General features: G+C 42.0%; 1 protein-coding gene across 1 annotated transcript in view; it reads left to right on the top strand.

The window, feature by feature from the left end:
- Positions 1–7,994: 7,994 nt before the first annotated feature.
- Positions 7,995–25,672, top strand: part of RP2 (RP2 activator of ARL3 GTPase) — a 35,435-nt gene continuing 17,757 nt past the window's right edge. The window contains exons 1-2 of the mRNA XM_007991498.3: positions 7,995–8,280; positions 23,611–24,276. Of these exons, the coding sequence (XP_007989689.1) occupies positions 8,179–8,280; positions 23,611–24,276 (768 nt within the window). The 5' untranslated portion in view covers positions 7,995–8,178. The remainder of the gene's footprint in view (positions 8,281–23,610; positions 24,277–25,672) is intronic.

Here is a 25,672-nt window from a genome sequence, read left to right as displayed (position 1 = left end):
CCTGAAAAGCATTAAAAGGAATGCTTAGAACATGGGAAAACTGGGCTGGGCACAGTGGCTCACACCTGTAATCCCAGCACTTTGGAAGGCCAAGGCAGGCGGATCACTTGAGATCAGGAGTTCGAGACCAGCCTGGCCAACGTAGTGAAACTCTGTCTCTACTAAAAATACAAAAGAAAATTAGCCAGGCGTCGTGGTGGGCGCTTGTAATCCCAGATATTCAGGAGGCTGAGGAGGAAGAATCGCTTGAACCCAGGAGGTGGAGGTTGCAGTGAGCTGAGATTGCACCACTGTACTCCAGCCTGGGCAAAAGAGTGAGACCCTATCTCAGAAAAAAAAAAAGAAAGAAAGAGAGAGGGAGGGAGGGAGGAAGGAAGGAAGAGAGAGAGAGAGAGAAGGAGGAAAGAAAGGAAGGAGAGAAAGAAAGAAAGAAGGAAAGAAAGAAAGAGAGAAAGAAAGGAAGAAAAGAAAATGGGAATTCTGCTAGGACAAGAAAAAAAAAGATATTTGTAAGTCCAGAAACTATCTTTTTTTTTTTTTTTTCTGAGATGGAGCCTCGTTCTGTCATCCGGTCTGGAGTGCTGTGATGCGATCTCAGCCCACTGTAACCTCCGCCTCCTGGGTTCAAGTGATTCTCCTGCCTCAGCCTCCCAAGTAGCTGGAACTACAGGCACGTGCCACCATGCCCAGCTAATTTTTGTATTTTTAGTAGAGAAGAGGTTTCACCATGTTGGCCAAGATGGTGTCGATCTCCTGACCTCGTGAACCGCCTGCCTCGGCCTCCCAAAGTGCTGGGATTGCAGGCGTGAGCCACCGCATTCGGCTGAAACTATCTTTTAAAAATAGTCTCCATTGGGTAGGCCAGATGCGGTGGCTCATGCCTGCTTTCCCAGCACTTTGGGAGGCTAAGGCAGGTGGATCTTGCTTGAGCTCAGGAGTTCGAGACCAACCTGGGCAACACGGTGAAAAACTGTCTCCACTAAAAATAAAAAATTAGCCGGGCGTGGTGACGCACGCCTGTAATACCACCTACTTGGGAGACTGAGGCACAAGAATTGCTTGAACCCAGGAATCAGATGCTGCAGTGAACTGAGATGATTCCACTGCACTCCAGCCTGGGTGGGACTCTGTCTTACAAAAAAAAAAAAAAATCCACGTGCGGTGGGTCACGTCTGTAATTCCAGCATTTTGGAACGCCAAAGCGGGCGGATCACAAGGTCAGGAGATCGAGACCATCCTGGCCAACATGGTGAAACCCCGTCTCTACTGAAAATACAGAAATTAGCTGGGCGTGATGGCGGGTGCCTGTAGTCTCAGCTACCAGGGAGGCTGAGACAGGAGAATCGCTTGAACCCGGGAGACAGAGATTGCAGTGAGGCGAGATCGTGCCACTGCACTCCAGCCTGGTGACAGAGCGAGGCTCTGTCTCAAAAAAAAAAAAAAAAAAGTCTCTATTGGAACTGCTTTGATGTAAAAAGTTACTAGAATTTATAATTTTCTGCTGCTAAGACCATTTACTTCTGAGAATCCTTTCTTGACTCTTCTATCCTCCCCACCCCTGTTTGAGTTAGAAGTCTGTTTCCCCTGTTTTTCCTCTTTTGTACTAACTTCCAACTCTCTGTTATATCTTTACTATAAAATTGTACTGTGATCATTTACTTTCTGGACTATATTTTCCACTAAACTGACAGTTTGATGCTTTTTCATTTCATTACCTAGCACAGTGCCTAGCACACTGGGATATTCATGAACTTTTTAAATAAGAATGAATGATAGTGTTGTCAGACAGCCCAGTATGATATCACAGTTTATGAGTTGACATGTACACGGAAGGGTAGAGTCACCGATTAGTCATAGAAAGAAGAAGGAAAAAACACACAGAATTCAATAAATGTTACAGTCATGTACTCAGAAAGCTGACTAGGAAGTCAGATCATGGACGGACAAATATTTTTTACTTTGCCTAAATTAAGACTTTTACCAACAACAGTGAATAAGATACCTCATGGTAAGAAAAAAATATATAGTCTTTATAAATGGATTATACACAATTTTCAATGCTTTTAAAAATAATTGGAACTGGTCAATAAGATAGTGAAAGAAAATTGATAAGAATTATTTAAAAGTTAAGTGTGAGAAGATCACTTGAGACCAGGAGTTTGAGACCAACCTGGGCAACATAGCAAGACCCTGTCTCTAGAAAAATAAAATAAAAATAATTAGCCTCTGTTTCTAAAAAATTTAATGAATAATTAGCTGGGCATAGTGTTGCACACATGTAGTTTCAGTTACTTGGGAGGTTGAGTTGGGAAGATCGCTTGAGTCCAGGAGTTAAGAAAGTGCAGTGATCTCAAGACCCCATCTCCAAAAAAACACAAACAAACAAACAAAAAGTAAAGAAAAAAAATAAAGAGGGAGAAGAAATGTTGACTCAAAAACTTAAGAAAAGGGGCCCAAGCGTGGTGGGTCACACCTGTAATCCCAGCACTTTGGGAGGCTGAGACAGGATTGCTGAGCCCAGGAGTTTGAGACCACCCTGGGCAACATAGTGTGCCCCCTGTCTCCACGAAAAATTTGAAAAATTAGCCAGGTGTGGCCAGGCACTGTGGCTCATGCTGTAATCCCAGCACTTTGGGAGGCCAAGGTGGGTGGATTGCTTGAGTCCAGGAGTTCGAGACCAGCCTGGGCAATATGGCGAAACCCCATCTCTACAAAAAGTACAAAAATTAGTCTGGCGTGGTGGCACATGCCTGTAGTCCCAGCTACTTGGGAGGCTGAGGTTGGAGGATCATTTGAGTCTAGGAGACAGAGTTTGTAGCGAGCCAAGATTGTGCCACTGCCTGGGCGACAAAGTGAGACCCTGTCTCAAAAAAGAAAAAAAAAAATTAGCCAGGTGGGGTGGCAGGCACTTATGGTTTTAGCTACTCAGGAGGCTGAGATGGGAGGATCGCTTAAGCCCAGGAGGTCGAGGCTGCAGTAAGCCATGATTGCACCACTGCACTTTAGCCTGGGTGACAGAGTGAGACACTGTTTAAAAAAAATAAAAATAAAAAATAAAAAACTTATGAAAAGGGGGAAAAAGTGATCTGCCTATATAGATTTTTAAACCTTCCAATCCTCTTCATCAGTATATGAATTGAACAGATTTGACTCTTGCCATGGAGACTAGCCACAGAGATGACACCTCAAAGATCTGCACCTTCCAATATCCATGTCCCTTGTTTTGTCTCCTCCGTTAGTGAGTCAGGGTCAGCCCTGTGTGACCAATGGAATCCAGCGAAGTGATGTTGTATGGCTTCTGAGGCTACACCATAAGAAGCCTTACAGCTTCCGCGTTGGTCTCATGGAACACTCACTCTTGGAGCCCTGAGCACAATATATGGAGTTCAACTACCCTAAAGCCACCTTGCAGGAGTGACTGGGTGGAGAGCCTCTGAGATTTCGTGTAGAATGATTCTTGGCCAGCACCCCAGCCATTTGAGTCATCCCAGCTGAGGCTCCAGATGTACTATGGAACAGAACTGAGTTGTCCCCACCAAGCCCTGCCTAAAATGCAGGTTCATGAGTAAAAGAAACATGAAGTAACTGGGGCTTTAAGCGTTCACGTTTCAGGTGGTTTGTTATGCAGCAATAGACGACTGAAACAGTCCTCCTTCATTTGATGTGAAGTATTTCCTTAGGTGAGTGCAGAGTGAGCAATGGTATGTCAGGTCAACTCAAACATAGTGAATTTTCCAGCCATCATTGCTGGGGTAATTGACTTTATTCATGCTGTAGAGAGACACTGCTTCAGGACTGTCTTTTTGTTGTTGTTGTCGTTTTTGAGATGGGGTCTCACTCTGTCACCCAGGCTGGAGTGCAGTGGCGCGATCTTGGCTCATTACATCCTCTGCCTCCCGGGTTCAAGCAATTCTCCCACCTCAGCCTCCCGAGTAGCTGGGATCACAGGGGTGTGCCACCACGCCTGGCTAATTTTTGTAGTTTTAGTAGAGATGAGGTTTCACCATGTTGGCCAGGCTGGTCTCGAACTCCTGACCTCAGGTGATTCACCTGCCTTGGCCTCCCAAGGTGCTGGGATTACAGGCGTGAGCCACCGCACCCGGCTGGGACTGTCTTCTGAGAAGTAACTGTATCACTTCTGTGGTCAAGACTCAGGGGACCCAGAGCCATCTCTGGAGCTTGTGGCCAGGTGTATACCCACAACTCAACATTTTAATATAGATGAATATATACATTAAGCTGAACATGAAGGGCAGCCTTCTATAGAAAAGAAATCACAAGAATATAGATAGCAGGAGGAGTACCGGCAGAAGAAGCAACCAACTTCTGCCTGAACTCTGCAGAGTTGGTGTTCCCTTTTCAGGACCTGCTTCCCACCCATATTTGTAACACCCGTGTTTGGAATTCATCCCTGCAGCTGCAGCAATGGGACCAGGGGTGCACACCAACCTAGAGTCAATCTGTTATTGACTGGCCAGCAATGTATATGATTATCTCCCTTGAGAGTCTGAGACTGTAGAATGCCCTTATACAGAAAGGCCATGAGGAATCAGGGTGGGATAGCTGTCGTCAGCCATGTAAATGCTGATGAGTAAGTAGAGAGCTGGTTTGCAAAAATAAAGTAGTGATGAGAATTCATGGGGGCAGGTGAAAAAGAGAGGGGACAGAAAAGAAAGAAAGAATAAGAGAGAGAGAAAAAAAGGATGAGATAGCACTAGTACTAGCTCTGTTCATCAGCTTTCTAGTCCCCAGTTCTTAATATTTAATTTAATTTTCTTTTTGTAATTTTGTTTTTGGTCAAGAGTGATGGTAGGATGGGAATGAACAAAAAAGGGACTTAATCTTCACTTTTAAGGGTCCCTGAAAAGATCACTGTTGGATACAGGTTTTAGTGTAGGTTTGAGTTTTTCTCATTAATGAATACTTCAAAACAGTGAGAGTTTCAGAGGTTGTTTCTTTAAACTTAGTTTTGTTATATTGTTTGTTCATTAAGAGGAATAGTATCACTGTGGGACAGAGCTCCCATAGCCCTCAGAAAGCCAAGGCAGATACTTCTTTATTTCAGATGAATTAGAGAGGAACAAACTTAAGGCAGGAGGAGGCACTGGGAAACACAGGCTCTGGGTTTTTCCAATCCCTGCTCAGCCACTCTCATCGTGACCACAGATTCATCCCTTCACCTCTCTGGATCTCTGCTTCCTCTGCTACGCTACGTGGTGGTCATAGTCATATATTTATATCTGGTCACAGATATTTTATAATCATAGACCTTAGATTATAAATATAATCATAGATTATAAAATATCAAATGAGGGTCTTATCCAAAAACATCTTCACATAAAACTTTCATCTCACTCTGAAGGAGAAAAAGTGTGCACTGGGTAAAGACTCTATTGCCTAAGATCTGAAACTTAAATTTGCAGTAATTTCTAATACTTAATCACATGTACTTTTCTTCCCGATTGTGCAATAAAGGACGGGAAGTAAAAAGGGGAACATTCTTTATGTTTAAATTAAGTCGGACGGGCACAGTGGCTCGAGCCTGTAATCCCAACACTTTGGGAGGCTGAGGTGGGTGGATCACCTGAGGTCAGGAGATTGAGACCAGCCTGACCAACAGGGTGAAACCCCATCTCTACTAAAAATACAAAAATTAGCCGGGTGTGGTTGCATGTGCCTGTAGCCCCAGCTACTCGGGAGCCTGAGGCAGGAGACTTGCTTGCACCTGGGAGGTGGAGGTTGCAGTGAGCAGAGATCACGCCATTGCACTCCAACCTGGGTGACAGAGCCAGACTCCATCTCAAAAAAAAAAAAAAAAAAAAAAAAAAAAGTCAAAGGCTCATTTAGGATATGAACTAGATGTGAATAATTATGGGAAATTTAAATGATAACCAAATTTGAACCTGAAGTGATAAGCATTTGATGTCCTACTGAGATGTCAAAATACTGTTTCTCAGAGAAACTGACTTACCTTTCTTTTCTATTACATAGGCAATGCATGTGTATTGCAGTAAAATTCAATCCAAGTATAGCAAATGTTAATATTTAGTGTATATATTTTTAAATATATTCTGACAAACTCTATGCTATTTGCTTAGAACAGATCTGATTGTTCATATGCAATGCTTATGTCCTCAATGAGGCTATAAACTCCATGAGGAGAACCCCTTTACCATAAATCCACATGCCTCCCACCCCCACAGTTCGGTCACTTTCTTTGGGAAGGGATGGGGGAAAGTTTATAAATGCTTCCTTCAGTAACACCCATGCATGTATTCATTCATTCATTTGACAAACGTTGTATTGAGCACCTAGTATGGACTTGGGCCAGGTGCAGGGGATTCAAAGGTACATCCCTCCCCCCAGTTTTCCTCACCCCTGTTTTTTTTTATTTGTTTGTTTTGTTTTGTTTTGTTTGAGACAGAGTCTCGCTCTGTAGCCCAGGCTGGAGTGCAGTAGCACGATCTCGGCTCCCTGCAACCTCCACCTCCTGGGTTCAAGCTATTCTCCTGCCTCAGCCTTCCGAGTAGATGGGACTACAGGCGCCCGCCACCACGCCTGGCTAATTTTTGTATTTTTAGTAGAGACGGCGTTTCACCATGTTGTCCAGGCTGGTCTTGAACAGGCTGGTCTTGAACTTCTGATCTCAGGTGATCCGCCCGCCTCGGCCTCCCAAAGTGCTGGGATTACAGGCATGAGCCACTGCACCTGGCCTAAAAGGTATGTCATAAAGGGGATGTAGGGCTGGGCGCAGTGGCTCACGGCTGTAATCCCAGCACTTTGGGAGGCCAAGGCGGTAGGATCACAAGGTCAGGAGACCGAGACCATCCTGCCCAACATGGTGAAACCCCATCTACTCGGAAGGCTGAGGCAGGAGAATCACTTGAACCAGGGAGGCGGAGGCTGCAGTGAGCCGAGATGGCGCCACTACACTCCAGCCTAGGCGACAAGAGCAAAACCTCCGTTAAAAAAAAAAAAACAAAGACATACCTTTTTGATCTCAGGAAAGTCACAGTTCAAATAGGGAAACAATACACAATTAACTATTTTACTATGTACTTGTGCAATTTTAGAGTCATATGTGAAAGCCTTAAGAAAACACAGAAGCCTGGGTGTGGTGGCTCCTGCCTGTAATCCCAGCACCTTGAGAGGCTGAGGCAGGATGATCGCTTGGGCCCAGGAGTTCAAGACCAGCCTGGGCGACATAGCAAGACCCCATTTCTACAAAAGTAAAAAAAAAAAAAAAAAAAAAAATGGTGGGCATGGTGGTGCTTACTTACAGTTCCAGCTACTCAAGAGGGAGGCTGAGGCAGGAGGATCGCTTGAGCCCAGGAAGACAAGGTTGCAAGGTTGCAGTGAGTTATGATTGTGCCACTGCAGCCTGAGTGACATAATGAGACCCTGTGAAAGAAAGAAAGAAAGAAAGAAAGAAAGAAAGAAAGAAAGAAAGAAAGAAAGAAAGAAAGAAAGAGAGAGAGAGCACAGAAGAGGATTGGGAGGTTATGGGGTACAATTCTTGAGGGGGTGACCCTGGCCAGGCGATGAGAGAGCGGTAGGAAGGGTGATGAGGGGAGAAGAGGATTTAGTAATTCAAATTTCAGGGTCTTCTTGTGTCAGCGGGAATTTCTGTTCCCTCACAACTTTCCTCATACGATAAATCTAATGTTCAACTGGAGACCTCTCCCGCGCCTTGAATTTGCAAATTTATGAATCAGAGGCAAAAAAAACCCGAACGCCGAGCCTGGCCTCCCACCAGCTAGAGAGCCCACCAAGTCCCAGGAGGGGCGGGGCCGAGGGCGGGCCGGGTCAGGCTGTGGGCGGGGTTGCCCGTGCTTGCGCCAGAGCCGGCCCGCCCCGCCGCTAGGGGCTGTCGCAGGAGCCAGGCGTGGATTGGTGTGTGAGTACGTAGGCCTCTCTTCATAGGCCGCGCAGGATTGCTCGAGAGGCTTTGATTGGCTCAACAGGCGTTGAGCGTTCATTGGTTGCGCTGGGTCGTCAGGGCGACGAAAAAGGGGAAGGGGTGCTGGGCCTGGCGGGCAAACTAAGGCTGCGGATTCTTGGGCGGTTCCGCGGGGCGTAGTCCGGAGAGCTGCGGGGCCGGGGTGCCCAGGGTTCACGCCACACTCTAGGAGGTGCCTGAGCGAGTGTACTGGCCAGCGAACTCCGCGGGCTGGGACCATGGGCTGCTTCTTCTCCAAGAGACGGAAGGCTGACAAGGAGTCGCGGCCCGAGAACGAGGAGGAGCTGCCAAAGCAGTACAGCTGGGATCAGCGTGAGAAGGTAATGAAAGTCGTGTAGCCGCTGTCTCAGCCTCCCTAAGCCGCTCCGCCGGGGTCTCTTACGACCCGGGACCGCTGAGTGGGCCGACCCAACAGCTGCCGCACTCTCTTGAACGCGAATAGCTGAAGTCGGGGTGCACGACTTTTTTGGGGAGCGGGGGCGTGAAGTACAGCGCTAGAGAGGGCGCCCAGAGGGCTGTAGAGCTCCGGAAGGAGCCTTAGGAGTTTGTTGTCCTGGTAGACAGACTCCCCCGGGAGCTTTCTCTGACTCCGAACCCTGCCTTGCTCTGACTTCCTGTCGGAGATGATCGATTCGAGAGAGGGAAAGAACCGAGAACGCCCTGAATCTCAGATCACCTCGTTTCACCCACCGGCAGCGTCAAGCGGGGTTTTGTCCAGTCATCGAGTTACGTTTATGGGACTGATTCTCATCTCTTCCGGGGCTTAATGTTCTGTGTCTGTTTTCTCTTTTGTCTGCCCTCCCCGGCAAATCTCTTTGGTGCCTCATGATATATTTCACTGCTGAATTTTCTCAATTACCAAGTGGACTGTTTAATGTACAGCTTTACTGTCCCTCCTCTTCCAGTTATCCGAAAGAAATAATGAATATCGCATCAGTCTTGGAATGTGTATTAAGACTGTAAGGTGAAAATAAGCGGCATAAACCGGGCAGTATTTTACTGCTGGTTTAAATGAATGAAAACTCCCTTATTTTTATTTTTGTATATAGCCAGAAACCAAAAAACTTTGAAAACCTCCATTAGTCTTACACAAAACACACTCGGTCATACATTTCATAATAGTTCCTCTTTCTACATAGTTCTCTATTTGTGCTTACTGAACTACTTTGATGGACTTATCAATTATTTCTCCCAAACAAAATGAGAGATTTTTCAAATGAGTATTATAAACAGTTAACTCCTTGCTTAAGGCAACATGTCTTTACCCAAGAATACTTTATAATAAGTGTATTAACGTTTTGGAATCACAGACCTTTCTGCGTGATTTCCAAACCCCAGCAGAACGTATTCAGGTAAGCGCTGGTCTCTAAGAGTCAGAGTTAAGAAATTGAAAGCTTTTTGCAGCTTTTCTCAGCCCCGTCTTTCTGCCCCTACTTCTCATACACACCCTTCTTGGGTCACATGGTACATTTATTCTCTCTTAGTCATACTCGATAGTAGCATTTTATAATGTAGGGGAAGAATGTACTATGCTTTCTATTTCACAAGAAGATTGCACCTGCCATTTAAAGTTATTTGATGGGCGATTTTTAAAAGATAACATTTTCCTCAGCCTTTGGATTTCTAACAATGTTCTCTTAGCTTGAACTGTCTGCCATAGAGAAAGTTGTGTATTTCATTTTTATTTTAGTTTTTTCTTTTGAACTCAGGCTAAATCTAAACTAAATAAAATGCCTTTATGTTTTATTTATAGTAGTCTTGGCTGCCTGTGACTCATTGTTTCACAATAAATTGTTTTACAGTTAGCGTTTATTAACATAATATTCAGGTTAGTTGGGATTTCTCATGTTAATCCTTCTTTTAAATAAGTGTGTGTGTCTTGTGGTTTTTTTTCTTCTTTTGCCCATTGGCTAAGTAAATGCATTGAGAAATACAATATTGGACACCAGCGTCTAAGCTTTTTCCCCACAAATGAGTGTGTAGTAAACTTTCAATTATAGAAACTGTTTTGAGCTTACAGAGAACATTTTTTTTTTTGAGAACACTACTAAGTTCTGTAGTTGCAGAGATGTAAGAGATGTTATTGGATATATAAAATAAGCTCATGCTTCCGAGTGTATAATAAAAGTTAAAATCTTGATCAGCTCAGCCAATCAAAATGAGAATTTCTAACCAAATGAGCATTATATTCTGAAAAAAAAAGCAAACCCGGTTTTAAAATCTTCTGGACTGTTAAAGAGAATTACCAGCTTATATTTTGAGAGAATGCAGATACCACATTTCCCAACATAGCTTTATCTTTTTGGATTTTTTTTTTCTTTTGAAATTACTAGGAATTCTTTCTAAGGTGCCTCATTTATGATAGCTTGTTAAATTTTATACAATTTAAAATATTTTTTTCTAGGGCCAGGCATGGTGACTCATGCCTGTAATCCCAGGACTTTGGGAGCCCGAGGCTGGTGGCTCTCTTGAGCCCAGGAGTTCCAGACCAGCCTGGGCAATATGGCGAAACCCCATTCCTACTAAAAGTACAAAAATTAGTAGGGCATAGTGGCACACACCTGTAGTCCCAGCTACTCAGGAGGCTGAGGTGGGAGGATCACCTGAGCCCGAGACTTAGGGGCTGCAGTGAGCCATGATCAGGCCACTGCCCTCCAGCCTGGGCAACAGAGTGAGACCCTGTTTCCAAAAATAAATAAATAAATAAAATATTTTTTCCTAGTTCCTTGCCTCCCATGAGGTTAATTTGGGCTAGTGTGCAAATGTTCTGTATTAGTCCAATGATACATTTACTGAGCATGGCCTTGCTTGCTCCTAGAAGATTTCAGTTGTACCTTAAAAGGAACAGAATGCAAATACAGCCCAGAGAACATAAATGAGATATGATGCATGCATATTAATAGAAATGGTTTATATTAAAAGTTAAGGCTTCTGGAATGTGCTTATGGATTATAGCATATACAGTTTTAAAGTTATATCAGACAATTACCATTCAACTTGTAAGACTTTTACATGTAAAAAAAAAATGGGTTACCTGAAAATTTTCCTTGCAACTTGGAAAAGGGTGTTTACATTTTTCCTTAGGTTGTGTAATCATAGTATCTTTTTTTAATTTTTTCTTTTTGAGACAGAGTCTGGCTCTGTCATCGCCCGGGCTGGAATGCAGTGGCACGATCTCAGCTCACTGCAACCTCCGCCTCCTGGATTCAAGCGATTCTCCAGCCTCAGCCTCCCGAGTAGCTGGAATTATGGGTGCGCACCACCACACCTGGCTAATTTTTGTATATTTTTAGTAGAGACAGGGTTTCACCACGTTGGCCAGGCTAGTCTTCAACTCCTGATCTCAGGTGATCCACCTGCCTCAGCCTCCCAAAGTACTGGGATTATAGGCATAAGCCACCGCTCCCAGCCCAGAGTATCTTTATTGAAGGGCACCCCTTGGGTTTTGGGGTCTGAGTTGTGTAATTGGGTCAGTCTTAGGGGACTGAAGCTGGGAGAAATTGTCTCAATTAGAAGGAATGTCTGGGGACGAAGCATTGTCATAGCAACTGACATACTGTAGTCAACAGTGTAAGAAGCTCATTTTCTATTGCTGCTGACTTTGAAAAAGAAAAAAAGTTTACAATTCTTACACTGATGTGATGAGAAATATTTTTGGGTTGTAAGACTTGTGTTGAAATTATTTCAGAAGAAATGTTTTTATCCTTATCTGTATGCTGCCAGCCATAGGTAGGCAGATTATTTAGTATATATGTACTCAAACACCAAGTAAGACTCACAATTATAAGATTTATCCCTGCCCTGCAAGAGTTTACTGACTTTCTGGAGTTAAAACAGGAAACATTTAAGTACACATGAGGTGAGGAAGAGTGATATGGAAAAGTAGTTTTCATCTTCCAGTTATTCATGCCCACACTCTTCCTCCTAGATAACAGAAATGAGGATTCACTCTAAACAATTATGGCTTAAGTATGAAAATTGCAATTTGAGTAAGGACAACACATGTTGTGTCTGTTATATTTGTCTCATATTCAATAGAAATAATACTAAACAAAAATCTTATATCAGAAATTCAAATATCTATTGTGTGACTTTGGGTAAAGCAGCCAACTTGTGCACTTCAGGTTCCTCAGCTGTATAGTAGGACAATGCTAAAGATTTCTCTGCTGTTTAGTAAGGTAAAGGCCTGTCCTGAAGAAGAGGTTTAGAGAGTAATGGTCACCTCTGAGGAAAGAACTTAAATCAGAGGTTGGGCATGACAGAACTGGTTTTAACATAAGGCAGATCATAATTCCCAGAGTTGGTCATCAGTGGAAGGGGTGGCTTTGTTGAGGACCTGATCTCCATGTTAGTCAAAACTGTCGGACAGTTAGGGTGGTAATCTGCTAGAAAGAAGTGTCTGCACTAAGTAGGAGGAGGCTAGATACTGTTTTTAGCCTTCTTTTAAGTATGAAAAGTATTCTAGTTACCCATTGCTGTGTACCAAACCACCCTAAAACTTAATGGTTTAAAATAATGGCAGATATTTTGTTCATAACTCTTTAATTTGCGTAAGGTTAAGCAGGGTTGACTCTGCTCAATGTGGCATCAACCGTGACAACTTTCAAGATGGCTTGACCACATAGCTGGCTGGCAAGTTGATGCTGGCTTTGGGCTGGGAGCTCAGCTGGGGGCTCTCCATGCATCCCTGGCTTCCTCGCAGCGTGATGGCAGGGTTCCAAGGGCAAGCATCCTAAGAGAGACTGGCAGAAGCTGCATGGTTTTTTCTAACTAGCTTCTTAAGTGAATTCTTAAGTCACTTAATTTGACTTAATTTGGATGTGGCAGAAGTAATGCTGAGGCAGTCACAAATGCCCACCTAGTTCCAACAGGAGGTGACCTCTTAATGGGAGGAGTGTCAAAGAATTTGCCAGTAGGTTTTAAATCCTCTACATAAAGTTGTTTAAAGGATATAACTAGTTCTTTATTAATTTTAAAAATAGCTTTTTAGAGATATAATTCATATGCTATACAATTCACCCATTTAAAGTATATAATTCATTCTGTCTAACTGTATATATATTGAGATGAAGTCTCGCTCTGTTGCCCAGGCTGGAATGCAGTAGTATGATCTCTGCTCACTGCAACCTCCCCCTCCTGGGTTCAAGAGGCTCCTGCCTCAGCCTCCTAAGTAGCTGGGATTACAGGCGCCCACCACCACACGCAGCTAGTTTTTGTATTTTTTAGTAGAGATGGGCTTTCACCATGTTGGCCAGGCTGGTCTCGAACTCCTGGCTGCAGGCAATCTGCCCGCCTCGACCTCCCAAAGTGCTGGGATTACAGGCATGAGCCACCGTGCCTGACTGTCTATGTTTTTGTACTCATTAACCCACCACTCTTCATCCTCTCCTCCCCACTACCCACCACAGCCAACTATTGTTGATAATAATTTATTGTATATTTCAAAATAGCTAGAAGAGAAAATGTGGAATGTTCCCAACACAAAGACATGATAACTGTTTGAGGTAATGGATATCTTAGTTACCCATATTTGATCATTACATTGTTGTATGCTTGTATGAAAATATCACATGTACCCCATAAATGCATACTACTATTATTATATATCCATAAAAATTTAAAATAAATTTAGTTTAAAAATAAAGTATATAATTCAGTATTTTTTAGTAAGTTCACAGGCTTATCACCATGGTCTAATTTTAGAACATTTTCATCCCTGGAAAAGGAAACCCTGTACCCATTAGTAGTCATTGCCCATTCTCGTCTCCCCCAGCCCCTGGAAACCACAAACTTATTTTCTGTCTCTATAGGTGTTCCTATTTTGGACATTTCACTTCAGTGGAGCCATAATATTTAGCCTTTTGTGACTGGCATCTTTCACTTAGCATGTTTTTGAAGTTTGTCCATATTGTAACATGTATCAAGACTTTATTCTATTGTATGGATATACCACATTTTATTTATCTATTCATCAGCTGATGGACATTTGGGTTGTTTGTACTTTTTGTCTATTATGGATAATGGTGTTATGAACATTTGTATACAAGTTTTTGTCTGGACATGTTTTCATTTCTCTTGTGTACACATCTAGGTTTGGAATTGCTGGGTCATATGGTGACTCTATGTTTAACTTTTTTTTTTTTTTTTTTTTTTTTTTTTGAGGTGGAGTCTCTCTCTGTTGCCCAGGCTGGAGTGCAGTGGCATGATCTCGGCGCACTGCAAGCTCCGCCTTCCCGGTTCACACCATTCTCCTGCCTCAGCCTCCCCAGCACCTGGGACTACAGGCACACGCCGCCACGCCCGGCTAATTTTTTGTATTTTTAGTAGAGATGGGGTTTCACCATGTTAGCCAGGATGGTCTCGATCTCCTGACCTCGTGATCTGCCCCTCTCGGCCTCCCAAAGTGCTGGGATTACAGGTGTGAGCCACTGTGCCCGGCCTATGTTTAACTTTTTGAGGAACTGCTAAACTGTTTTTTAGAGTGCCTGCACCATTTATATTTCCAACAGCAATGTGTGAGTGTTCAGTTTCTTCACCCATATAAAATTTTGATAAAGGTAAAAAGCATAGAGAGTGAAAAGTATATGAGGCTGGAATTTTAATTTGTATTCTGAACCTAACTACACCTCACTGGTAAAGTAATTTAGCTTTTAGCCCTCAGTTTCCTAAGATCCCTTCCAGTTCTCGAATTCTTTGAGCAGGTCATGAGGGGAGGTAAGCATTGCTAGAAACATCCAGGCAAATCTGGATGAACAAAGGGAATGTGATAGGATGTAAAAATAGATTCAGATTAGATTAGATGATATGGGGAATCTTTTCAATCCTAAAATTTCATAATTCTATTTTGTTGTTATATATTTCACAACATGGTAAGCTAATATAAATGTAGTACTTCAGTTTCTCGAATCATCAGTAGTATATAAGCTCAAGATACTGGGTAGTTTTTGTATTTTTAATAGAGACGGGGTTTCGCCATGTTGGCCAGGCTGGTCTCGAACTCCTGGTCTCATCTGATCCTCCCACCTCGGCCTCCCAAAGTGCTGGGATTAAAAGCAAGAGCCACTGCACCCAGCCTCAGAATTTTTTAGAGAAGTAGAAGTTTTAAAAATGAAGCATCAAAAAAGAAAAGGTATCAGAAAGCTGAAATAGCAAGGTTGTGGTTAAGATCATTAGATACATAGGATGTGAGTTGAATTTTTCATAGCCCCTTTTATTAAAACAATCATTTAAAAATATATTTTTGACCCTGGTACTCTACAAAGCTTAGTACATTTTTCACTTATATAAATTCCAAATAGGCTAAAAGCCTACTGACAATATTGACAGTAGCAATGATGATGTAGGTGTCACTTGGGTTAAGTCACGGGAAAACTCAAACCATAGTGTCACAGAGGCTACCCTTTAGCTTTCATGCCCAGAACACAATTTAATAGCAAAGAGAATTGGATCTGTCTTCTGGGAGGTGTGTATATTGACTAAGATCATAAGTTTTATTATTGAGAGAAACAATGTGTTCTGTTCATTTTCTTATTGTGTTTCAAAGTCATTGAGATTAAGAATTCATATTTCAGCACTATTAGTTCTATAATTATGTGGCACTAATGTTTTCATTTGTGAAATAACCTCTCAGCTACATAGCTATCTAGCCCTGGAGCTGACTTAACAATGTTTAAATTTTAAGTATTTGTTTTAATTGAAGTGTAACTTACATACAGTGAAATTTACCCTTGTTAAGTGTACAGTTCTATGAGTTTTGACAATACAGTTGTGGAGCTATCGCCAATCAAGATATAAAATAGTTCCATTGCCCCCAAAAGTTCTTCCTTTGTATAGTCAGTTTGCTCCTTTGTAGTCAGCCCCACTCCCAGCTCCTGATAAGTTTTCTATCCCTGTAGTTGTGTCTTTTTGAGAATGTCATATACATGGAATCATATAATACATAATCTTTTGAGTTGGGCTTGTTTCACTTAGCAGAATGCATTTGAGATTTATCCATGTTGTTGCATGTATCAGGAGTTCCTTTTTTTTTTTTTTTTTTTTTTTGAGATGGGGTCTCACTGTGTCACCCAGAATGGAATGCAGTGGCACAATCTTGGCTCACTGCAACCTCAGCCTCTGGGGCTCAAGGGATCCCCCATCTCAGCCTCCCAAGTAGTGGAGACAACAGGCAAGTGCCACCGTACTCAGCTAATTTTTTGTATCTTTTTGGTAGAGATGGGGTTTCAGCATGTTGCCCAGGCTGGTCTTGAACTCCTGAGCTCAGGTGATCCACCTGCCTTGGCCTCCCAATGTGCTGGAATTACAGGCATGAGCCATCATGCCCAGCCAGGGGTTCCTTTTTAATTGCTGAGTAGTATTCCATTGTATGGATATATCACAGTTTGTTTATACATTCATCAGTTAAAGGACATTTGGGTTGTTTCCAATTTTGGTAATTATGAATAAAGCTATCATAAATATTTGTGTACTGGTTTTTGAGTGAACATAAGTTTTCATTTCACTTGGGTAAATACCCATAAGTAGGATTTCACTTGGGTAAATACCCATGATCATATGGAAATTGTTTATTAAACTTTACAAAAAACTGCCAGGTCAGTGGCTCACACCTCTAATCACAGCACTTTGGGAGGTAAAGGCAGGAGGATTGATTGAGGCCAGGAGTTCAAGACCAGCCTGGGCAACATGGTGAGACCCCCATCTCTGCAAAATGGATAAACATAGCCAGGCATAGTGGCATATGCCCGTAGTCCCAGCTACTTGGGAGGCTGAGACAGGAGGATTGCTTGAGCCCAGGAGTTTGAAGCTGCAGTGAGCTCAGATTGCACCACTGCACTCCAGTGTGGGCGACAGAGCAAGATCCTCTCTCTATTAAAAAAAATTAATTAAAAATTTAAAAAATAAACTGTCAAACTATTTTTCAAAGTGGCTATGCCATTTTGCCTACCAGCAGTATATGAGAGATACAGTTGCTCCACATCCTCACATCACTTGCTTGATATTGTCAGGTTAATTTGTTTTTAAGAGACAGAGTCTGCTCAGTCTCCCAGGTTGGAGTACAGTGGCATGATCATGGCTCATTGCAGCCTGGACCTCTTGGGCTCTACCAATCTTCCCACTTCAGCCTCCTAAGTAGCTCGGACTACACTACATATGTCTGCTACCACACTCAGCTAATATTTTTATTTTTTGTAGAGACGAGGTCTTGCTATGTTGCTCAAGGTGGTCTGAAACTCCTGGCTTCAAGCGATCTTCCCACCTTGGCCTCCCAAAGTGCTAGCATTATAGCTGTGAGCTACTGCACCTTTCCTAGCTTTTAAAAAAAAAGTTTAGCCATTCTAATATGTGTGTAGTGATGTTTCATTGTAGTTTAACTTGCATTTCCCTAATGACTTGTATTTCCCTAAATGTTGAGCATTTTTCATGTACTTATTTGCCATCCATATATCTCTGGTAAAGTGTTTATTCAAATCATTTGCCCATTTTTTTTATTGGGTTATTTGTTTTCTTATTATTGAGTTTTTCAGAGCTCTTTATATATCCTGGATACAAGTCCCATGTTATATGTATGTTTTGCAAATACTTTTTTCCCAGTTAATAACTTGTCTTCTCTTAAGAGTGTCTTTTGAAGAGCAAACATTTTCAATTTGGGTAAAAGTTCAATTTCCACTCACTTTTTCTTTTGTGGATTGTGTTTTTGTTTTCACATCTAGGAATTTTTTTTCTTTTTCTGAGACAGTCTTGCTTTGTCGCCAGGCTGGAGTACAGTGGTGTGATCTTGGCTCAGTGCACTATCTATATATACACATATGTATGTATATATACACACACAATACATATATGTATATACATACATATATGTGTATATATACACACACGTACATATATGTATATACATGTATGTATGTATGTGTATATATACACATGTATATACACATATATACATATGTACACACATGTATATACACATATATACATATATATATACACATAGTGTGATCTATATAGAGATATATATGTAAAGAGAGATATGCCTGTTTATGAACTCTCTATTCCATTGATTTGTGCATCTAGTAAGCAATTGTTTTTGTCTGAATATGGTTGAATATGAAGAAGCCGCCAAGAGAATGTATTTAGGAGCCAGAACGTCTATGCCTGAGACTGAGATCAAGCACTGACTCACAGTGTGTCCTTGGACAAATTATGTAGTCTCCGTGTGCCTCAGTTTTCTCAAGTATAAAACAGGGATAATTATAATACACAGCCCTTATAGGGGTTTTTATGGATTGAGTGAATGATTATAGAGCACTTAGTATGGTGCCTGGTACATTATAGTGCTTCTTATACTCCTGAATCTTTTTACTTCTATTGGGACTGGATTTTCATTGGAATTAACAAATCCCATTATTTTATCTCACATTATCATTATGGGAATTTAACTGTGGAGATGAATTTTAATGAAAAATTTGTATTGCTTCTTAGATAATAAGATGTTCATTTTTGTTTTCTGGGAAAATAATGCTTAACTTGGTTTAATAGATGTAGGACATTAAATTGATATCAGATGAATTACAACTCTTGAAATTTTTCTTTGATTTTTTTTTTTTTTTCTTTTTTGAGACAGAATTTGGCTCTTGTCTTCCAGGCTGGAGTGCAGTGGTGCGATCTCAGCTCACTGCAACTTCCGCCTCCTGGGTTCACGTGATTCTCCTGCCTCAGCCTCCCAAGTAGCTGGGATTACAGGCGCCCACCACCACGCCCAGCTAATTTTTATATTTTTAATAGAGACGGGGTTTCACCATGTTGGCCAGGCTGGTCTCAAACTCCTGATCTCAGGCAATCCACCCACCTCAGCCTCTCAAAGTGCTGGGATTACAGGCATGAGCCACCATGCCTGACCACTTTCCTTGATTTTTTAAAGCATATTCGTAACCTTTTAAGGATTGTAGTAAGAAATACGGTCTAGGCCACGCATGGTGGCGCACGCCTGTAATTCCAGCACTTTGGGAGGCTGAGGTAGGCAGATCGCTTGAGTCCAGGAGTTCGAGACCAGCCTGGACAACATGGCGAAACCCCATCTCTACAGAAAATACAAAAATAAGTTATGCGTGGTGGTGTGCGCTTGTAGTCCCCACTACTCAGGAGACTGAGGCAGGGAGAATTGCTTGAACGGTGGAGGTCGAGGCTGCAGTGAGCTGTGAGTGGGCCACTGTACTCCAACCTGAGCGATAGAGTGAGACCCTATGTCAGAAAAAAAAATACAGTCTAAACTCACTTCATAAATGGCTCTTAGGAAAAAATAATTTAAAACATGACCTTTCCGTGTTTGTGATTGTAGACACTTTATTTCAGAACTAGTAACCTGCAAAATTACGATGGATTTCAGTTTCAGTTGTTTATTATTACTTTTTTTTTTTAAGTGTCAGGGTCTTGCTTTGTCACCCAGGCTGGAGTGCAGTGGCACAATCATGGCTCACTGCAGCTTTGAACTCCTGGGCACAAGCAGTCCTCCTGCCTCAGCCTTCTGAGTAGCTAGGACTACAGGTGCACACCACCATGCCCAGCTAAGGGTTTTTTTTTTCCTCTTCCACCAACTCACTTCAAATAATCTGCTAAGTTTTAAAAAACTTTTTTAGAGCTGGGGGTTGTCACTGTGTTGCCCAGGCCAGTCTCAAACTCGAAAAAACTTTCAGGAATTGTTGAGAAAGTACAGCAACATAAATCTTAAATTTCTCCTTGGAAGGCTGTGCTGACAATCCAAATAATTTTATACTGCAGAACTATAAATTTTAGCTATAAATTTTAGCTATAAAATCTTTAGCTATCAGATTAATTTCTCCCTATGAGCTAAGAAAACTGGAGTGTCCAGAGAAAATACTTAGGATAGTAAATTACATTTAACTCCTCAGCATTGGCAGCTGTTATGGACTGAATGTTTGTCAAATTCATATCTTGAAGCCCTGCCCCCCTACACATGGCTGTATTTGGAGATGGGACCTCTAAGGAAGTAATTAAGGTTAAGTGAGGTCATAAAGGTAGAGTGCTGATCTGATAGGATTAGTGTCCTTATAAGAAGATTCAGTTAGCTTGCACTTGCTCCCTCCCTCTCCTTCACACAGAGGACAGGTCTGGTGATGACATAGCAAGAGGATGGCTTTTGCAGTCTGAGCAGACTAAAACAGGATGCCATAACAAAATACCACAGAGTGGTGGCTTAAATAACAGAAGTTTATTTCTCACAGCTCTGGAGCCTGGAAAGTCCAAGATCAAGGTGCCAGCAGATTCAGTGTCTGGTGAGGGCTCTCTTCCTGGCTTACAGACAGCTGCCTTCCTGCTGTGTCCTCACATGGCCTTTCCTCTGTGATTCATCCTTCTGCCTTACCTCCTACAGCCATTGAATTATCAGTCTGCTGATTCTCTTTCCTCAGTATTTCTCAAATTCATCCCATCATCTTCTTCCCTACTAACTACAGCTCTGGTTCCAGCCCTTTCTGTATGACTACAATAGTCTCTCAGATCAATCCATGTTCCACATGTCCTTATCTCATCAGAGTAATTATCCTGACATGTAAATTTTGCTTATTTAAATCTTTCTCTGGTTCCCTCTTGTCTGTGGATAACTTCTAAGCTTTATAATCCGGTTTCTGCCTACCTCTGTAGCTTCATCTACTAGCATTCTGATAGCATGTGTAACACCAAACTACTTTCAGTTTTCCTCCCACTCCCTGAAGAATTTTACTTTGTTCCTTCTGTTACTTTTACCTGGCATGGGAAGGGAGGGTCCTTTATTCCTACCCCTTTTACCTAATGAGCTCTAGCTTATCCATTCTCACGTTTTGCAGAACTTCTACCCCACTTCTCTTCCCCACCCCAGAGGTCCCTTCTCTGTCCCCTCCAGAATATTCTCAGCATCTCTCATTACATGGTCAAGTTGTTTTTAGTTTAGTTTAGGTGAATGTTTACTTCTTTTATGGAAAGAGCTGGTCATATTCATTTTAGTGCCTAAAACAATGTCTGGCTCATACTGGGTATTCAAATATTTGTAGAGTGACTGAACATCCAGAAAGTTAAGGTAACATTTTCAAGATCAGGTTGATTATAGGTGACAAAATTGGGACTGGAAAACGAGTACCTCTTTTATTGCCTCATACTGCAGACCAGTACTCCTCCTAGTAAAGCATGTAAAACTGGCTAAGTACAATACCTATTGTGCAATTACTAAGTCAATTTAAGCTCATTTGCTAATGATTAAGATGATTAAATTTTGCTTTGTAAATCAAATTTTTACATATTGTATATATGGGAGCCTATGGGGTGCATGAATAGTTTTGCATGAAATTTATATAGTCACAAACAGTTATAACAGTTGAAGTAGATAAGAAAGTCACATGGAATAAACAAAAACAGGCTTTTAGTGACCATATTTTGATAGGTCAGTTAAAATAAAAAAATTAATGTGACATTTTCCAGGCATACTGTTTAAAAGATTATATGGGCTGGGCTCAGTGGCTCACGCCTGTAATCCCAGCACTTTGGGAGGCTGAGGCGGGCAGATCACCTAAGGTCAGGAATTTAAGACCAGACCAGCTAACATGGTGAAACCCCATCTCTACTAAAAATAGAAAATTAGCTGGTCATGGTTGCGCACGCCTGTAATCCCAGCTACTTGGGAGGCTGAGGCAGGAGAATTGCTTGAATCGCTTGAATTCAGTTAGCTTGCACTTGCTAACTGAATTAAGGAGGTGGAGGTTGCAGTGAGCCAAGATCGCGCCATTGTACTCCAGCCTGGGTGACAAGAGTGAAACTCCATCTCAAAAAAAAAAAAGAAAGAAAGAAAAAGGCCAGGCACGGTGGGTCACGCCTGTAATCCCAGCACTTTGGGAGGCCGAAGCAGGTGGATCACGAGGTCAGGAGATCGAGACCATCCTGGCTAACATGGTGAAACCCCATCTCTACTAAAAATACAAAAACAGGGGCCAGGCGCAGTGGCTCATGCCTGTAATCCTAGCATTTTGGGAGGCTGAGGCGGGCGGATCTCGAGGTCAGGAGATTGAGACCATCCTGGCTAACATGGTGAAACCCGGTCTCTACTAAAAAATACAAAAAATGAGCCGGGCGTGGTGGCGGGTGCCTGTAGTCCCAGCTACTCGGGAGACTGAGACAGGAGAGAGCCGAGTTTGCGCCACTGTACTCCAGCCTGGGCAACAGGGTGAGACTCCATCTCAGACAGAAAAAAATATATATAAAAACAAAATTAGCCGGGCATGGTGGCAGGTGCCTGTGGTCCCAGCTACTCAGGAGGCTGAGGCTGGAGAATGGCCTGAACCCAGGAGGTGGAGCTTGCGGCGAGCCAAGATTGTGCCATTGCATTCCAGTCTGGGCGACAGAGCGAGACTCTGTCTCAAAAAAATAAAATAAATAAATAAAAATAAAAATGAAGGAAGGAAGGAAAGAAAGAAAGAAAGAAAAGATTGAGCTATAGTTTGGAAGATCTAAGGATAGAAATGGCCAAATTTGAAAAATTGCATTGTAGCTTAATAAATGCTTGAATCAAATTTGCTTGCATTTACATATTGTGATTCTTGTGCCTTCAGGTTCTTCTGTTTTCTATAGCATATTGCAGAAATCAGTTGGGGTTTAGAAACTGAGACCCATACATTGATTTGAAAAAGGATAGAGAAATATATTTCAGTCTGGGTACATTCCCATTTTCAGAATTTTATTTTATTATTATTATTATTATTATTATTATTATTTTTTTTTTTTTTTTTTGAGAGAGAGAAAGTATCACTCTGTCCCCCAGGCTGGAGTGCAGTGGTGCGATCTCGGCTCACTGCAGCCTCCACCTCCAAGGCTCAAGCTATTCTTGTGCCTCAGCCTCCCGAGTAGCTGGGATTACAGACGTGTGCCACCACGCCTGGGTAATTTTTTTATTTTTAATAGAGACGGGGTTTCGCCATGTTGGCCAGGCTGGTCTCGAACTCCTGGTCTCATCTGATCCTCCCACCTCGGCCTCCCAAAGTGCTGGGATTAAAAGCAAGAGCCACTGCACCCAGCCTCAGAATTTTTTAGAGAAGTAGAAGTTTTAAAAATGAAGCATCAAAAAAGAAAAGGTATCAGAAAGCTGAAATAGCAAGGTTGTGGTTAAGATCATTAGATACATAGGATATGAGTCGAATTTTTCATAGCCCCTTTTATTAAAACAATCATTTAAAAATATATTTTTGACCCTGGTACTCTACAAAGCTTAGTACATTTTTCACTTATATAAATTCCAAATAGGCTAAAAGCCTACTGACAATATTGACAGTAGCAATGATGATGTAGGTGTCACTTGGGTTAAGTCACGGGAAAACTCAAACCATAGTGTCACAGAGGCTACCCTTTAGCTTTCATGCCCAGAACACAATTTAATAGCAAAGAGAATTGGATCTGTCTTCTGGGAGGTGTGTATATTGACTAAGATCATAAGTTTTATATTATTATTGAGAGAAACAATTTGTCCTGTTCATTTCCTTATTGTGTTTCAAAGTCATTGAGATTAAGAATTTCTATTTCAGCACTAAGAACTGTGCCTGGCAGCCAATAGGCATTTAGTTGATATTTGTTGAATAATGTTAATAATACTCAAGGTCTGTGTTTTGTTCCTGCAGGTTGATCCAAAAGACTACATGTTCAGTGGACTGAAGGATGAAACAGTAGGTCGCTTACCTGGGACAGTAGCAGGACAACAGTTTCTCATTCAAGACTGTGAGAACTGTAACATCTATATTTTTGATCACTCTGCTACAATTACCATTGATGACTGTACTAACTGCATAATTTTTCTGGGACCCGTGAAAGGCAGCGTGTTTTTCCGGAATTGCAGAGATTGCAAGTGCACATTAGCCTGCCAACAATTTCGTGTGCGAGATTGTAGAAAGCTGGAAGTCTTTTTGTGTTGTGCCACTCAACCCATCATTGAGTCTTCCTCAAATATCAAATTTGGCTGTTTTCAATGGTACTATCCTGAATTAGCTTTCCAGTTCAAAGATGCAGGGCTAAGTATCTTCAACAATACATGGAGTAACATTCATGACTTTACACCTGTGTCAGGAGAACTCAACTGGAGCCTTCTTCCAGAAGATGCTGTGGTTCAGGACTATGTTCCTATACCTACTACTGAAGAGCTCAAAGCTGTTCGTGTTTCCACAGAAGCCAATAGAAGCATTGTTCCAATATCCCGGGGTCAGAGACAGAAGAGCAGCGATGAATCATGCTTAGTGGTTTTATTTGCTGGTGATTATACTATTGCAAATGCCAGGAAGCTAATTGATGAGGTAAGGACAAAGAGAAGAGAAATAGTCATACACCTAGATTTAAAAATGGACCACTATGGAGTACTTCCATTCTTTTCAAATTGGCTATTGGAAATACAGGCAACCCTCAAGTTATAATCCTTTGCCACCACCCCCTCCCCCAATAGATTCGTCTGTAAGTAGATTGCTGGGGCCTCAAAATACTTTCTCAAAGAAACTTTAAAAATATATATATAATTCAATTCAGTAAGCATTAAGCATTTGTTTGTAAGTAGACTGCTTGGGCCTCAAAATACTTTCCCAAAGAAACTTTAAAAAAAAAATTCAATTCAGTAAGCATTAAGCACCTATTATGTGCTAGTTACTGTTATATTTCACTGATGATAGGATGTCTATTTGTTTTCCATGGTTTTGCTTATCTGGAATGCATCTTATAATTGATAGCAACTCAGAAATGATGAACTACAGTATATGCTGGAGATGAAGATACATAGACAAAATTCTCTGCCCTTAAAGAGTTTTCATTATACTAGATGATTTCCAGAGAAGATCACAAAAGTAGTACTGCTTAGTAAACCATGACATTTTATAATTATTTAGTGGGGAAATTTCTTTGGAGTTCTAATTGGTTAGGGGGTAAGAAAATGCAATTTGTGTGTGTGTGTGTGTGTGTGTGTGTGTGAGAGAGAGAGAGAGAGAGAGAGAGAGAGACGGGGTCTCGCTCTGTCACCAGGCTGGAGTGCAGTGGTGCGATCTCGGCTCACTGCAACCTCTGCCTCCCGAGTTCAAGCAGTTCTCCTGCCTCAGCCTTCCAAGTAGCTGGGACTACAGGTGTGTGCCACCACGCCCAGCTAATTTTTTTTGTATTGTTAGTAGAGACAGGGTTTTACCATGTTGGCCAGGATGATCTCGATTTCTTGACCTCGTGATCTGCCTGCCTCAGCCTCCCAAAGTGCTGGGATTACAGGCATGAGCCACCACGCCCAGCCAAAAATACATTTAGGAATACAACTTTTGGACCCTGTTGTGACTGTGACAGCAACCTCCACATTATGTTCCTTATTTTCCTTTATTGCCGTAGAAGGGAGCTTGATGCAGAAGAGTGAGATGGAAGCTAGGTTGGCAAAACTCATAGGCTTATGAACAGTGGGTCTTGGTGAGCTCATGAGTAGAGGAGGGTTTTTGGGATTGCAGCTTCTGCTTGAAAAATAGTTGGAGATACAGAGGTTAGGGGCTCCAGAAGCAGCAGTTCCTTAGTTGGTGGGTGCTCCAGTGGGAAGACAGCAGTAGGATGTATTGATTATGCATTAATCAGGTACCTTCAGGAGGAATCTGTTTGAATTTAAAAACCAAACTTACAGAAATGGAGAAGTGAATGGAAAACTCATCAAGTCTCTTTTTTTTTTTAAGACAGAGT

This window comes from Chlorocebus sabaeus, chromosome X (genome assembly GCF_047675955.1).
Source record: "Chlorocebus sabaeus isolate Y175 chromosome X, mChlSab1.0.hap1, whole genome shotgun sequence".
NCBI lineage: Eukaryota > Metazoa > Chordata > Mammalia > Primates > Cercopithecidae > Chlorocebus > Chlorocebus sabaeus.
This window is presented reverse-complemented; position numbering and strand designations above follow the sequence as displayed.